At 53.8% G+C, this 13,394-nt stretch overlaps 1 protein-coding gene across 1 annotated transcript in view; it reads left to right on the forward strand.

The window, feature by feature from the left end:
• Positions 1-255: 255 nt before the first annotated feature.
• Positions 256-13,394, forward strand: part of LOC125961111 (collagen alpha-1(XIII) chain-like) — a 34,148-nt gene continuing 21,009 nt past the window's right edge. The window contains exon 1 of the mRNA XM_049697324.1: positions 256-3,085. Within this exon, the coding sequence (XP_049553281.1) occupies positions 2,792-3,085 (294 nt within the window). The 5' untranslated portion in view covers positions 256-2,791. The remainder of the gene's footprint in view (positions 3,086-13,394) is intronic.

The following is a 13,394-nucleotide window of genomic DNA, read 5'->3' on the forward strand; positions in this document are numbered from 1 at the left end:
CGCAGCATGTGAGATCTTCCCGGACCAGGGCTCGAACCCGTGTCCCCTGCATTGGCAGGTGGACTCTTTTTTTTTTTTTCTTTTTTTTTTTTTTTAATTTATTTATTTATTTTTGGGTGTGTTGGGTCTTCGTTTCTGTGCGAGGGCTTTCTCTAGTTGCGGCAAGCAGGGGCCACTCTTCATTGCAGTGCGCGGGCCTCTCACTATCGCGGCCTCTCTTTTTGCGAAGCGCAGCTCCAGACACACAGGCTCAGTAGTTGTGGCTCACGGGCCTAGTCGCTCCGCGGCATGTGGGATCTTCCCAGACCAGGGCTCGAACCCGTGTGTCCTGTATTGGCAGGTAGATTCTCAACCACTGCGCCACCAGGGAAGCCCCGGCAGGTGGACTCTTAACCACTGCGCCAGCAGGGAAGCCACCAGACATGTCACTTCTGATGCAAGGGTCAGGCTAGTACTGCTGCACCCTCCCCCTTCAGCTCCCAATCACAGAGGATGCTGTAGCCCCAAATCTTTTAGGTTTCACTGCCGTAGCATTCCTGAGGGTCCCAAAGTCTTAAAAGGGAAAAGATCAGCTTGTGGAATAAGGAAGGAATGAAACTACCCTCCTAGTTTAATTCCTCCATTCCCGCTACCCTTGCCGGGGGTGTGGGGGTGTGTGTGAAGGTGGAGCCAAATCAAAGTCCCTGGATCCCGGGGCTTGTACCTCTCAGTGCAGAAATTCTCTGGCGTCCCCTGGTGGTCATCAACACCACTGTGTTCTCTCAAGGATTACTCTCTACAGCTCAATTGAGATATCCTTCACAGGGTAAGGAAACAGGCACGCTTACCCAATGTCCCATGTCAAGGAAATGCTAGAGCTGGAGCTGACCCAGAGCTCCTGGCCACCAGTCCTTTCCGCAGCATCACTTTCTATCCCTGTAGTCCTCCCTAGTGGCTAACTGACCTGGCAGGCAATGTTGTAACATTTATTATTTATGATACAAGTACTATGTTGCTATGTTACTCTATTAAATATGCCACACTCTGAGGTGTGCTGTGATACTGGATTATATATTAAGCCTGATCAGGTCAATATATAAAACGTGAAATTGGCAACCCTGTTATTATAAAATGGAATCACAGAAACACCCCTGTCACCCTACCCACCTCAGTTTTCCATTTCAGGGACCAGCCTTTTATGCCCTACCCCGCCCCCGCACTGTTCCTGGGAAGTAGGCTTTCTCCATAAACTCCGTCCCATCACCTCATCCGCAGGAATGTCAAGAGGTGCAAGGAGATAAAGTCTCGTGGGATACAAATGTTACTTAAAATGGGAGAGGTGACAAGAGAAGAGAGGAAGCTACAAAATGCCCTTCAGGCAGCGTTCTCAACTGGAGCATAGGAAATGACAGCAGGAGGGAGCAGAGGAGAGAACTGCTCACCTTTAATGGCTGTGATGTTTGGGGCAGGCTGGTCTGACAGCGGAGGGCTGGAACAGGTCTCAGGTCGATGGCAGACAAGAAGAGGAGGCATGAGGACTGGCAGGCGGCAGGACTGCCTGGCCCATTGGGTACTCTGGAATAAGCCTCTGCTCAGTTTTTATTCACCTGTACCTTATGTCTTGGTCCTAAAAGAGAGACAAGGGCACCAGTTCTGCTACCCCGCTGGAGGGCTGACTTTTCACACTGGAGTAAAAATGCGGTTGGAGAAATGAGCCCCACCCAAGGCGCTGGGGCAGCTGCAGGACGTGGGAGGTATGGAGACCAAGGTGGGGCTGGTTTGGGTAGGAAGAGAGAGGATGAGACAGGACAGGGATGCCCAATGGCAGCTGAAGGGATTCAGATAGTCCTGCTCGGGAGATAAAGACACATCTAGACGCCTGACAGTAACTCAGCCGGGCTCCTTGGAGGATCCCAAAGGCTGGCTTTGCCAACTTGTTAGAAAGCAAAGTGATGCCTGCACCCATGACTTATGAGGAAAGCAAAGAGGGCCCTCAGTGTGAATTTGGAGAAAGGGAGAGAAGTGAAGCCCCAGCTCCACTCCACACCCCCTTCCTGTCTATAAATAACCCCAAGTGTCGCTTCAAAGGGGACAGGGAGCGCGGGAGAGGGGCTCCCAGGGCCGGTGGGTGGGGGCAGCGGGCGCTGCAGACCACGCCCCCCACCCCGGGCGAGTTTGCATAAATAAACAAATCCAAGCCGTCGGCCCTGCAGGAGGTGGAGGAGGAGCGGGGAGGAGGAGAAGGGAGCGGGGCGGGAGAGATTAGTTTGGGAAGTAGCACGGATTGCTCATCCGATCCGTGCAGCCGCAGCCAGTGTGTCAAGTTACAGAGGCGCCGGAATCGGCCCCAGCGCTCCTCGGCAGCGGCCACGACCCACCTCTGCCCGTGGGGCCCTCCACGTGCACCCCTTCGCCCCGGGACTGAAACTGGCTCGCCCGGGAGACGGGAGACACCAAGAAGGACAGACGGCGCAGAACCAACTCCAGGACTCTGCAGATACTTGAAGGGAAAGACGGGGCGGAAAGGAGAGCCGGCCAGATTCCCCTAACTTTCCTGGACTTGGAACGTTCTTCGAAGTAACTTCTTTTTCTTACCTGGGTGTACCCCAATTACTGCTGGTTGTGTTTTTTCGGCTTTCCCCCTCCAGCTGCTATTTTTTCCATCCTCTTTGCCGGGAGCCAAGGATAGGGACATTTTCCAGCGACACAAGCCCTTTCCCCCTGCCCCGCAGCTTGGATCGCGCCTTTGGACAGCGGCTCTCGCCTTTATTTATTCTATTTATTTATTTATTGGTTCTCAATACGCGAGGGGATGGTAGCAGAGCGCTCCCGCAAAGCGACAGCCGCCGGTGCCCGCGGCCCTGGGGAGCTGGACACGCCCGGGACGGTGGCGCTGGCGGTGGCGCCGGCGGAGCGCTGCGCGCGGCTGCCGAGCCCGGGGTCGTGCGGGCTACTGGTGCTGGCCCTCTGCTCGCTGGCGCTCAGCCTGCTCGCCCACTTTCGGACAGCCGAGCTGCAGGCCCGGGTGCAGCGCCTGGAAGCAGACCGTGGGGAGCAGCAAATGGAGCCGGCTATTTTGGGACGAGTCAACCAACTGCTGGATGAGGTCTGTGCTCTTTGTTGCTGCCTTTTATCCCTCCCCGCGGTGCCCCCTCGCGCAGCCTCCAAACTCTGAACCAGCCAGTGCCCGTGGGCTCTTGCTCTTTACGCCGCGCTGTGCGCCCCGGCCTCGCACCAGTTGTCTGCGGGAGGGGTGGGGGCAGGGGTGGACGCCGTCCTGCAGGGTGCCAGGAAGACCCGGGCGGCTAGCGCGGGACCCGTCAGCTCCAGCCTCTGGCAGGCGTCTCCCGCGTTCCGCGCCGGAATCGCCCTGAGCGCGCGGGGCAGGTGATGGAAGGCAAGGCGCGGAGGTGCGCAAAGGCGGCCAGGCGCCACTTCTCCCTCCCGGCACCCTGCCAGGGTGTTGAGAGAGCCGCCCAGCGCCCACGCGGTGGGACTTGAGCCCGATGGCCGGGGGCGAGGCTTGCTGGGCCCCCGCGGCCCTCCCCATCTATCCCTCGACGATCAGTGCTGCCTTTTATTGCCATGTTCCTTTGGGAAGAGAGAGGGAGTGAGTTATCCAAGGGGCTGAGGGGGACAGGGAGGCAGTCCTTGCAAGGGGTGGTGTCCTGGTCCCTGCCCAGAACGCTAGGGCCCAGGTGTTGGTCGTTCTGGTTCTGCTGTCCTTGGGCATGAATAAGCGCTTACCCTCTTGTTCTGAAGCTGGGTTTCTTGTCCCTGGTTCCCTGGAATGGTCCCCAACATTTTGTGTCGGTGTGTCTTTCTGGGAAAAGGATGCTGAGCTTTCTCCCATTTCCAAAATGTCCTCGAACCCAAGTGTATTAGAAGCCACTAGTGTCTCTTAGCCAGGGCAATCTCGGGACTTCATGAAAAGACCACAGGAAGTAGGGACATACGGTCTCATTAGTGCCACCAGAGTAAAGGCTGGGCCAGGAGACCGTGAGGCCTGGTGACTTCTGAGAATCTGGACAGCACAGGGATCCAGGGCCCGGATGAAGGGGAGGACCCACAGGTAAAGGCCACAGCAGTCTGAGAAGAACTCTTGGAACAGGCTGGCTGTGGACGGTTTCCGAGGGGAAGAGCTGGGAGGGGACCTCTGACTTAGTAGGAGGTGGTATGGAACAGTGAAAAGCAGGAGGTGGAGCCCAGCAGGCCTGGTTTCTGTCCCCACTCTGCTACTGAAGCTGTGCAACTTGCGGTAAATACCCTAAGCCCTCTGAGTTCCAATCTACCATCGAAGCGGTGGTGATGACAGCAAGCATCAGAGCCCAGCACTAACTGCAGTGGGTGCCGATGGTGCACCAGTTCCCCACAGCCAGGCTCTTCTTGGGTGCCTCTACCAGGCAAAGGCTGCTCCTTGCCAAAGTAGCTCTCCAGGGTGATCACGGAGAGCGAGGTCAGAGGGCCAGAGCAGACAGGGTGGTCATAGGACAAGTTTACTGATGCCAGAGGTGCACCCATGACTGCTACTTTCAGCTCATTCCCATGCCCCACCGGGCCTCAGGGAAGCTGGAGGGCTCTGTCAGGCCACCCAGTGTCCCCCGGGACTCCGAGGGAAGCCTCTGGACTCAGCAGTGCCGGCAGGCGGCCTTTGCTGGCTAGTTGATGGTGCACATGGGACTGCTGGGTGGTGGGGAGGGTGTCAGGACAGTGAGGGCTGCCCCAGGGATCCCTGGGGCCCTGGCTGCTGAGGGACAAACATCTGACCCTGGATGTTCCGCTCAGTTTCTCTCTGCATCCTCTCCCCTTCCTGGCCCCTCCTGCTGGCCAGGGCATGCCCAGCCCTTTCCCAGATCTTGGCTTCCTCTGCTTAAGACTTAGCCAGGCCAAACATCATACTCTCAGGGCCTTGGGGCTGACAGTGTTATTATCTGCCAGGCTGAGTCCTCCTCTCCAAATTCCTACTGACTTCTAGACCCCCATTTTACAGATGGGGAAACTAAGGCCCAGAGAGGGGCGGTAGGTTACCCAGAGTCATGTGGCAAGATCCAGGACTGGAACCTAAGCTTCCAGTGACCCCGCCTCCAGTGCCCTCCCCACTCTGCCCGCCACCTTCCTTTGTTCATCCTCATCCACTCATTCGGCAATTGAACCTGAGAGCCAGCTGTGGGTCAGGCATTGTGGGGGCACACTTCTGCCCTTTGGAACTTACAGGCAAATAGGACACAGAGAAGAGAATGGGCAGTGACCATGTCGTGCGAAAAAAGCTACGATAATGGAAGCAGAGGAGATCTGGGGATGGATTACCATGCAGCTACCCGATGGCAGGGGCTTCCTGGGAAAGTGATTTTCAAGTGGAGACTTAAAGGGTGAATAGGAGTTCTCCAGGCAAATGGGGATGAGTACAGGGCAAAGGGAACAACTTCTGGAAGCCGAAAGCCAGAGGGAGGGGTTTGCCTTGGGGAACTGAGTGGTGGAAGATATGGCTGGAGAGAGACAGGCAGCCTAGGTCAAGAGGGGCCTTAGAGACGGTTCATTCTTTGTAAGAGCACTGGAGAGCCGTGGAAGGGTCTTGAGGAAGGCAGCGACGTACACAGAATGAGTGGAAGAGCAGGGCAGAGCAGGGAGGCCAAACGAGAGGCTAGTGCAGCCAGAGGGGACTGTGACCTGGTCAGGGGCACTAGTGGAGACAGGGGAATGAATGGAAATGGCAGCCACAGTGGTGGGACCTGAGATCAGTAGCAGAGGGCGTTGGGACCAGAGGGAGGGAGCGGTCCTGTGGGTAGAGGGGGCAGGTGGTCTAGTCTGTATGGTGATAACCCCAGGAGGCCTCCCCTGGACGGAGCCTGCAGTCCAGTGGCTCCGGAAGGGACACTCTAAGGTCTGCCCTGTCCAGTACGGTAACCATTAGTCACATGTCCCTCATTATATTTAAATAAAATCTAAAATGTACTTACTTGGTCACATTAGCCATCTTTCAAAGGTACCTGTAGCTAGTGGCCACCAGCGCAGCCATAGAACATGCACGTCACCGCAGAAAGGTCCACGGGATGACGCTGTGCTAGGAGCAGGCAGCTTCTGGGCCATCAGAGGTGTTCAGGAGCAACTGGAGGCCCTTCCTCCACCCTTTCCTTTCCTAGGTCTGTTCTCCCAGATCAGAGCAAAGGGCAAAGGTGAGGAAGGGTGAGGAGAGAAGTGAGAACTGGGACCAGTGGAAACCCCCGGGTGAGAAGGCCTGGCAGAGGAGAGAGGGGGAATGGTTTTGTTGCAGAATGATTCTGTGAAATGGACATGCAGAGGGTTCGTGCCTGCGAGGGGCACAAAGGCACCCCATGTGCCAGGATTCCAGCTGGGCTTTGCCAGCCGTGTGGCCTTAGGTAAGCTGTGCCCTGCACCTGCAGCTCAGATTCCTTCTCTGTAAAGGTCTGGGGAGCTCCCGAGGACCCGGGGCAGGCAGTGCATCCCGGAGCAGGTGAGCCCGGGGCCACTCCCTGAAGGATGGAGGCAGGGCATCGGGCAGAGCGATCCTGGGGAGGCACACAGCCTGGGCAAAGGCCTGGAGGCAGGAATCCAGGGGCACATGCACACCACTCATCCCAGTGGGGAAAGCAGCATGCTGGGGGCAGAGGCTGTGACTGTGAGACAGGAAGAAGAGGGAGCTGGCAGGCCAGGCTGAGGGTACCCAGTAGGGAGAAGAGGCTGGAATGAGGTGAGCTGGGACTGATGTGAGCACAGGCCCAGATCTGAGTGGCTGAGCCACTGGGAGGGGTGGGTCAGTGCCAGGAGAGGAGCATGGGGGCAGGAAGCCAGCTCAGGGGAGCTGGGAGTGTGGCTTCCAGGCCTCAGCTCCAGCTGTTCCCCCATCAGCGCCTCTCTCCTGGTCTGGAACCCTTAATGAGCGCTCCAGCTGCCTGTTACTTGATTTGCTTGCTGTAAAAAAAGAAACTGGGATGGCCCAAATGGAGGAAATCAGATGGCACCTAGGGCTGGGCAGACGGTGTGCGGTGATAGAGAAGAGGGTGGAATTTAAACTTGCCAGATCCATTTTGCAGGCCAAGGGGGAGCAAGGGGTGTCAGCAGCCTCCTTCACGGTGGACGCTGAGGGATGCCAGGCAGACTCCCCATCCCCAACAGCAAGAGTAACAGCAGCTGTAATAGGAGTGTCCCGCATTTATAGGGTATGTACAATGGCCCAGTGCTACGTGTATTATCTCTTTCACTCCTCACGACTTCCCTAAGGATTGATACTCTCATTACCCCATTTTATAGCTGAGAAAACGGATGTCACTGTACCTCCATCTCACTATCTGTGATCCAGTCCTTTGGGTGTTGAGGGCATTTTCCACCCCAAGAAACCCCTGGGCGAGGAAGTGGTTGAAACTTCCAAGCTAAAATGTTGAGGGAACCCCAGGCAGACTCCCTCATCCCTAAAAATAACAATAGCAACCATTGTAACGGGAATGTTTTACATTTATAGAGTGTGTACAGGAGCCCCCTACTGCGCTCTTTCCAGGAGCATTTGGAGGAGAGATCAGAGCAGTGGCTGAGAGATTGGGGCTCTGGACGGGGTCCTCTAGGATTGAGGACAGGAGCAGGTTCTTAAAGGGAGAGTGTGTGAATGGTGGGGTGTGGGCCTGTGTAGAGTGTCCTATGTACATCACAGCTGCCTGGACCTCAGTTAATGGACAGAGCTTAGTTCCAGGTGCCCTCAGATGCAGCCAGCGCTCCACTGAGTCAATCCTAATACTACTCCTCTTTCCACACTGTGAGTAAATGACTAGTCTTATGGGGAATTAATAGAGAGAAGATCCTCAGAGACCCTTGAGTCCAGTCCCCTCGCTCTACTGATGAGAAAACAGGTGCAAAGCTGCACACCAGGTATCAGAGTAGCTGGAGGTAGGACCTCTGTCTCCATCAGTCACCTCTCCTCCACACCACACCTTCTCCTTTCTGGACAGTAGTAATTGTCTGGCCAAGTGGTGGCCAAGACAAGGCAAGTGTATACTCCACTCTCCACTTCTTGGCCCTCAGCAGACATTATTAATCGATTGCCGCACGCTTTCACATTGAGCTTACATACAGCTTCGGAATCCTTTTCAACACTGTTCCAGGAAACTGCTACCCAACTAGCAAGAGTTGAGGTTCAAGATAAAGAGCTATTTCCTGACTCTAATTAATTTTTTAAAATACAGAGCAATATTTACCTTAGATAAAACTAGGGAGAGCTGTTAAAGTTTTATTGCTTCTCCAAAGGCCTTAAACCTAGCAAGTAGCTCCAAACCAGACTGAGGACCTCATTAAGTAGCCAGCCCTTGTAAGAAGACGGTGGGAAAAAGTCAAAGCATCTGAAGCAGTATGCCATCTGCCTTATGCACAGTTTCACAGTTTGACACCCTCAGAAAGATGCCTTTTCCCCTTATTCCTGATCATTCCAGACTTGCCCCAGTGCCCTCTGGAAAGTCTTCCCAAACCACCCCGACCCCAAATAGGCCCTCTCCCTGCTCCGACTTCCTGAAGAACTGCCTGGCCATGCCAAGCATCTAGCTCAGAGAAGGAAAATAGACAGGACACGTGCTGACTTTTCTTACCCGAGAACCACGGCAGGCATTACTAATCGCTCAGCCCATGCCCCGTGAGTCTACCTAGGCCTCAGAATCTTTCTCGACACAGCTCTCCAGGCTGCCACTCCCAGTCTATTAGAGTCAATGCACCAGATAAAAATCTATCTGCCGACCACGGCTCAGTTTCAAACACATTGTGCAGTGTGCCCTCCTCTCCATTGCCTTTAAACGTCTCGTCTCTCCATTTGACCTCATACAACCCAGTGGCAGGGATAGGAGGTCACTGGTCTCTGAGTCCTTGACTGAGTCTTGCCTGGGGCTTTGCACAAAGTAGGCAGCCCTCAGCAATTAGTTGCTGATTTAAGGTCCTACTGCTGGAGGCCAGTGAAGCCGTCTCAGTCAGCTGTCCTCCGCCCACTGCCCTCAACCCAGACCCAGCTGTCTGCTCAGCATTTGCTCAGGGGGTGTGCCCTGGAGCTGGGTGTTTCACAGCAATCAGTAGAGGATGAACTGATTAACTCCTCTTCAGTCAGAGCTGCAACCCCTGGTCCTGGCTGAGAGTGGGGATAGCTCAGTGTGATGTGTGCCCACCTGTACAGAGCAGCTAGGAGCATCCGTCCCCTCCCATCCCCTACTCCCAAGTGTCAGGAGCTTTGTCTTCACCTGCCCAGGCTGCCTGGCATGTTTTTGGTTGGGGCAAAACAGTAAAGTGGGCAAGCCCACAGCACCTCTGCTGCTAAATAGTTGTGTTACCTGAGTCTCGGTGTCCTGATCTGCAAAATGGGGATAACATCCTCCTCACAGAGATGGTGCAAGATTCAGTTAATAGCAACTGTAACCATTACCACGTCCCTCATCAGTGGTGGAGATAAAATGAGGCTGTATCATGTCTACAACTTTTATTAATAGCTAATATTTATTAAGCAGTATCCAAAGAGCTTTACATCTATTAATTCGGTTAATTCTCACAATAATCCTATGAAGTGGTTATACTTTTACTCTTCCCTTCTTACGGAAGAGAATGCAGAGGCCCAGAGAAGGTGCATAACTTTCCCAAGGTCACACAGCTAGTAAGTAGCAGAGCCAGGTCTTGAACCCAGGCAGTCTGGCCCCAGAGCTGGCATTCAGAGCCACATGTGTATACAATCTGTATAGAGTACCATATTTCACTGTCAGCTGAGGCAGGTCACATAGGCCAGGGCTAGGGACCTGTTTAGTTCAGTCTGATTCAGCTCCCACAGAGGTGGCATTTACCGAACTGACTTGGCATCAGCTCACATTACCATCTTTGTTGTAAGAATGGAGCTGAGAATGCCTTTTGATACAGCAGGCCTTGGTGATGAGGACCCTTAGACAGTCCCTGTCCAGCCTTGGCTTCCAGAATGTTTGGGCTTCCAGGAGGGATGAGTTGGGTCTTGTCTCTTGGACATTGAACTGTCCTCTAGGAAGCTTAGCCCCAAATCTGGTGTTCACCCCACGGCAGAGCAGAGTCCTTCGGGCAGAAGGTTTTGCATAAGCTCCAGTCTCAGCTCTGTTTTATCACCCTGCCCTTGCTTTTCTTTCTCTCTCTTGTGTCCTGCTGCTTTGCTATATAATGTGTGTCTATCTGTGTGCCTCTGTAGCTGCCTGAGTGTCTCCTTTTGGAGCAAAATGGGGATAAAAGTTCTATAGTAACTAAACTTTTTTAAGTGACTCTCCCCTCCTTCTCTCATGTCTGCACACCCTCAAAGGCCTGTCCCTGGACTGGTGATGGGCAGGCTGCATAGTGGCACCGGCGGAACTTTAAAACACACCAAAGCTGACCTCCTTCCCCAAACCCTGATGTGAATCCCCGTGGGTAGGGTCTGGCAGTAGGTTGTTTAACAAACTCCACAGCTGACAGTACTTGAGACAGAGACAGTATCTGTTCCCCTGAGCCAGGAGCATCCTGTGCAGTTTACCCCAGGCCCCTCGCCTGAGTCCTGAGCAGCGCTTCAGGGGCTGATGGTGGCAGTAATGAGGATCACGATGAGATGTCAATAACAGTCCTACTGTACACCGCACAGTTTGAAAGTATGGGCTGGTTAAAGAAGCGAAAGCAGTGGGATTTATTGTTTTGGAGCGGGGTTGTTGGGTTTGGGTTTTGGTCTTGGTTTTTCAAAAAATAAAATCAACTTTGCCCTCCAGAAGAAAGGAAGTTTCAGCAGAAGCCTTAGGAATCCTTCTCCCACCTCTTTCGGTTGGATTCTGTCCCTCCCAGAAGCAGTTCTTTTTTTTTTTTTTTTTTTATTCAGACAAAGTCACAAAAATTATAATCATCCTCATCAGTTCACTCAGTCCCATGTAATTAATTTTTTTTTATCTTGATCTTTTGTTAACACTTTTATGAGTTCATCAGTTTTCCATTAGAGTTCTGAAAATGCTTATTCATTCAGTTCAGCAGTGTAGTCAGTTACCAGAAGCCTGTACTTGTCAGAGTCTTTTCCATGAATTCCTTGAAGATGAAACCCTTTTATAGGAACATTTTTGCAAAAGCCTCAGAGTACACCCAGAACTGTCTGTAAATAACAGAAGACTTAAAACTGACCACGGTTAAAGATTTGATGAAAGTTCATAATAATGCAATTGACAAGGAAATTTAGTTATTTCTGAGATATACATTTTAAAATAATAACTAGAATTATGACGTGTAACATTATACCAGAACATATAAGATTTTTAGGAATTTCATGTAATGTCTGAAACATTTATATTCAGAAGCAGTCTTGTTGAGTCCTCCGTAAGGAAAGGAAGTCAGCAGTTTCCTCCAAGGGAAACTGAGGCCCGGGTGTGGGGAGGGGCTGGGAGGGCTGGGGCAGGCTGGGGTCCCAGCTGCGTGGTGGGCAGGCCCCAGCAGCAGAGGCATGCGGACACTCCCTGCTCCTCTGCAGGCCTCCTGCCCTGGGTGTGGGCCTCCCTGCAGAAAACTCTCTGTGGCCCAAAGGGCGGGAATGGGCCTGCTGGCAGTGGGGACTCCTCTGAGCCTTCAAAGAGTGAGGGCAAGCCGAGCACAAAGGGGCGGAACTGCCTGCCTGAGAGGCTGGGCACAGCCTTTCCAGGGGACACTGGGCCCCTGTCTCCCCTCCTGGAGGCTATTGTGGGTTTTCCCAAAATCCCGCATGGCTGGAGTCCACACAGGCTGGGCCTCCTCAGCCCCCTTTCCTCTCCTGTCACCCATCCCCAGCCTCCCAGGCCTCCTCCATGCCCACAGTCCAAAGCGAAGTCTCCGTCTTTCCTTAGCTCAGGCATTTCCTGCTGGGGGCAGCTCACCCGGTCTACCTGCCCTCCCGCCCGCCCCCCCGCCAGGAGGCTCATTCCTACCTGTTCTTTTCACGTGGCATGCAGAATCCCAGTTCCCCAACCAGGGGTGCAACCCGTGCCCCTTGCAAGGGGAGCACAGAGTCTTAACCACTGGGCCGCCAGAGGAGTCCCCTACCTGTTCTTTCAGTTCAGCAGGGGAGGCCCTGCTGCCCCCAGAGGACACATATTCCCCCCATAGGCTGTCACAGGGCCTGGGATTCTGCCATCCAAGGGACTTTACACCTGCAGTCACCTCTTATGCCGCAGATGCCCCATGAAGGTGCCTCTTAAGCCATCACTTGGAGGTTTTCTGCAACAGGTCATGCTCTGACAAGGTGGCCTGTAAGGCAGGACAGGAAGGGTGACCTCTGGGGACAGGGATGCAGAAAGGGGCATGAGCTGGGGCTTTTCCAGGAACAGGCTTAGCGACTTCCCTGTGAGCTGGCACTGAGGTTTCCCAGGGGTAGGGGGAGACTCGGTGACATGGGAGGGGAGGGTGGTCCTGCCACCTCTAGCGTCTCCCCACTCCACGAACTCAGAATGTTAGAAAGAAAGGAGTTATGTGCTAAAAGGAATCCCCGACAGCACCCCTGATTCTCAGGCTTACACTCCCTCAGTGACGGGGAGATCACTACCTTATGCAGCTGGATGTTCCATGATTAGACAGCTCTGGCTGTAATGTTGTGTGTGGTCTTCATCTCGTCAGAGCTCCAGACCCATTCTACACCTGTCATCCCACTCCTCCAGCATGTCTTGACAGCACCTCACGTTCAGTGTCTCTAAGCTGAGCAGGAAGTCTGGCCCTCCCCAGAACCTCGGCATGCCCAGCACTGGCGTCTAACTGCACTGATTCCATGTCCTACCGACTGCACCTTCTCGGCCTCCCACAAACCTGTCTTCTTCTTTGTCTCACTGCCTGCACCTCCCTACCTGAGCTACCCTTGGGTCCCCCAGGCCACGGCAGGAGCCTCCTAACTCCTTTACCCCCGTTCACCCTGCCCTGCTCTCTTCATCATCCACATGGCAGCCAGGGTAATCTTTCAAAAACTCTGAATTTGATCACCACATTTCCCTGATTACAGAGACTTCCTACTGCTTCCTAATATGGTCCATGAGGCCTGCAGGATGGGGCCCTTGCCACCCTCTCTAGCCTCATGGCTCTCCTCCGCTCACTTTTGAAGTCTAGCCAAATGACTGTACACGGTCATGGCTAAGAGCACAGACTCTGGAGCCAGATTGCCGGGTTCAAGTCCAGCTCTGCTAATTACTGGCTGTGTGACACTGGGCAAGTTGTTTAACCCCTTTGTGCTTTGGGTTGTATCTCTATAAAATGGGGTGATGATGATAAGAGTATCTCCATCTTATGAGTGTTGTTTTTAGGATTAAAAAAAGTTAAGATGAGTGCTTTGAGCAGTGCCTGTCTCTCCAGTAATAGATGTTGCAATCTCCCGAAAAGAGCCCATCTCCCCTCACCCCCACCCGCACAGGCACAGGCATACAGAGAGGGTCATGGGCTCAGAGCCAGGCTCAAATCCT

The sequence above is a fragment of the Orcinus orca genome, chromosome 14 (genome assembly GCF_937001465.1).
Source record: "Orcinus orca chromosome 14, mOrcOrc1.1, whole genome shotgun sequence".
NCBI lineage: Eukaryota > Metazoa > Chordata > Mammalia > Artiodactyla > Delphinidae > Orcinus > Orcinus orca.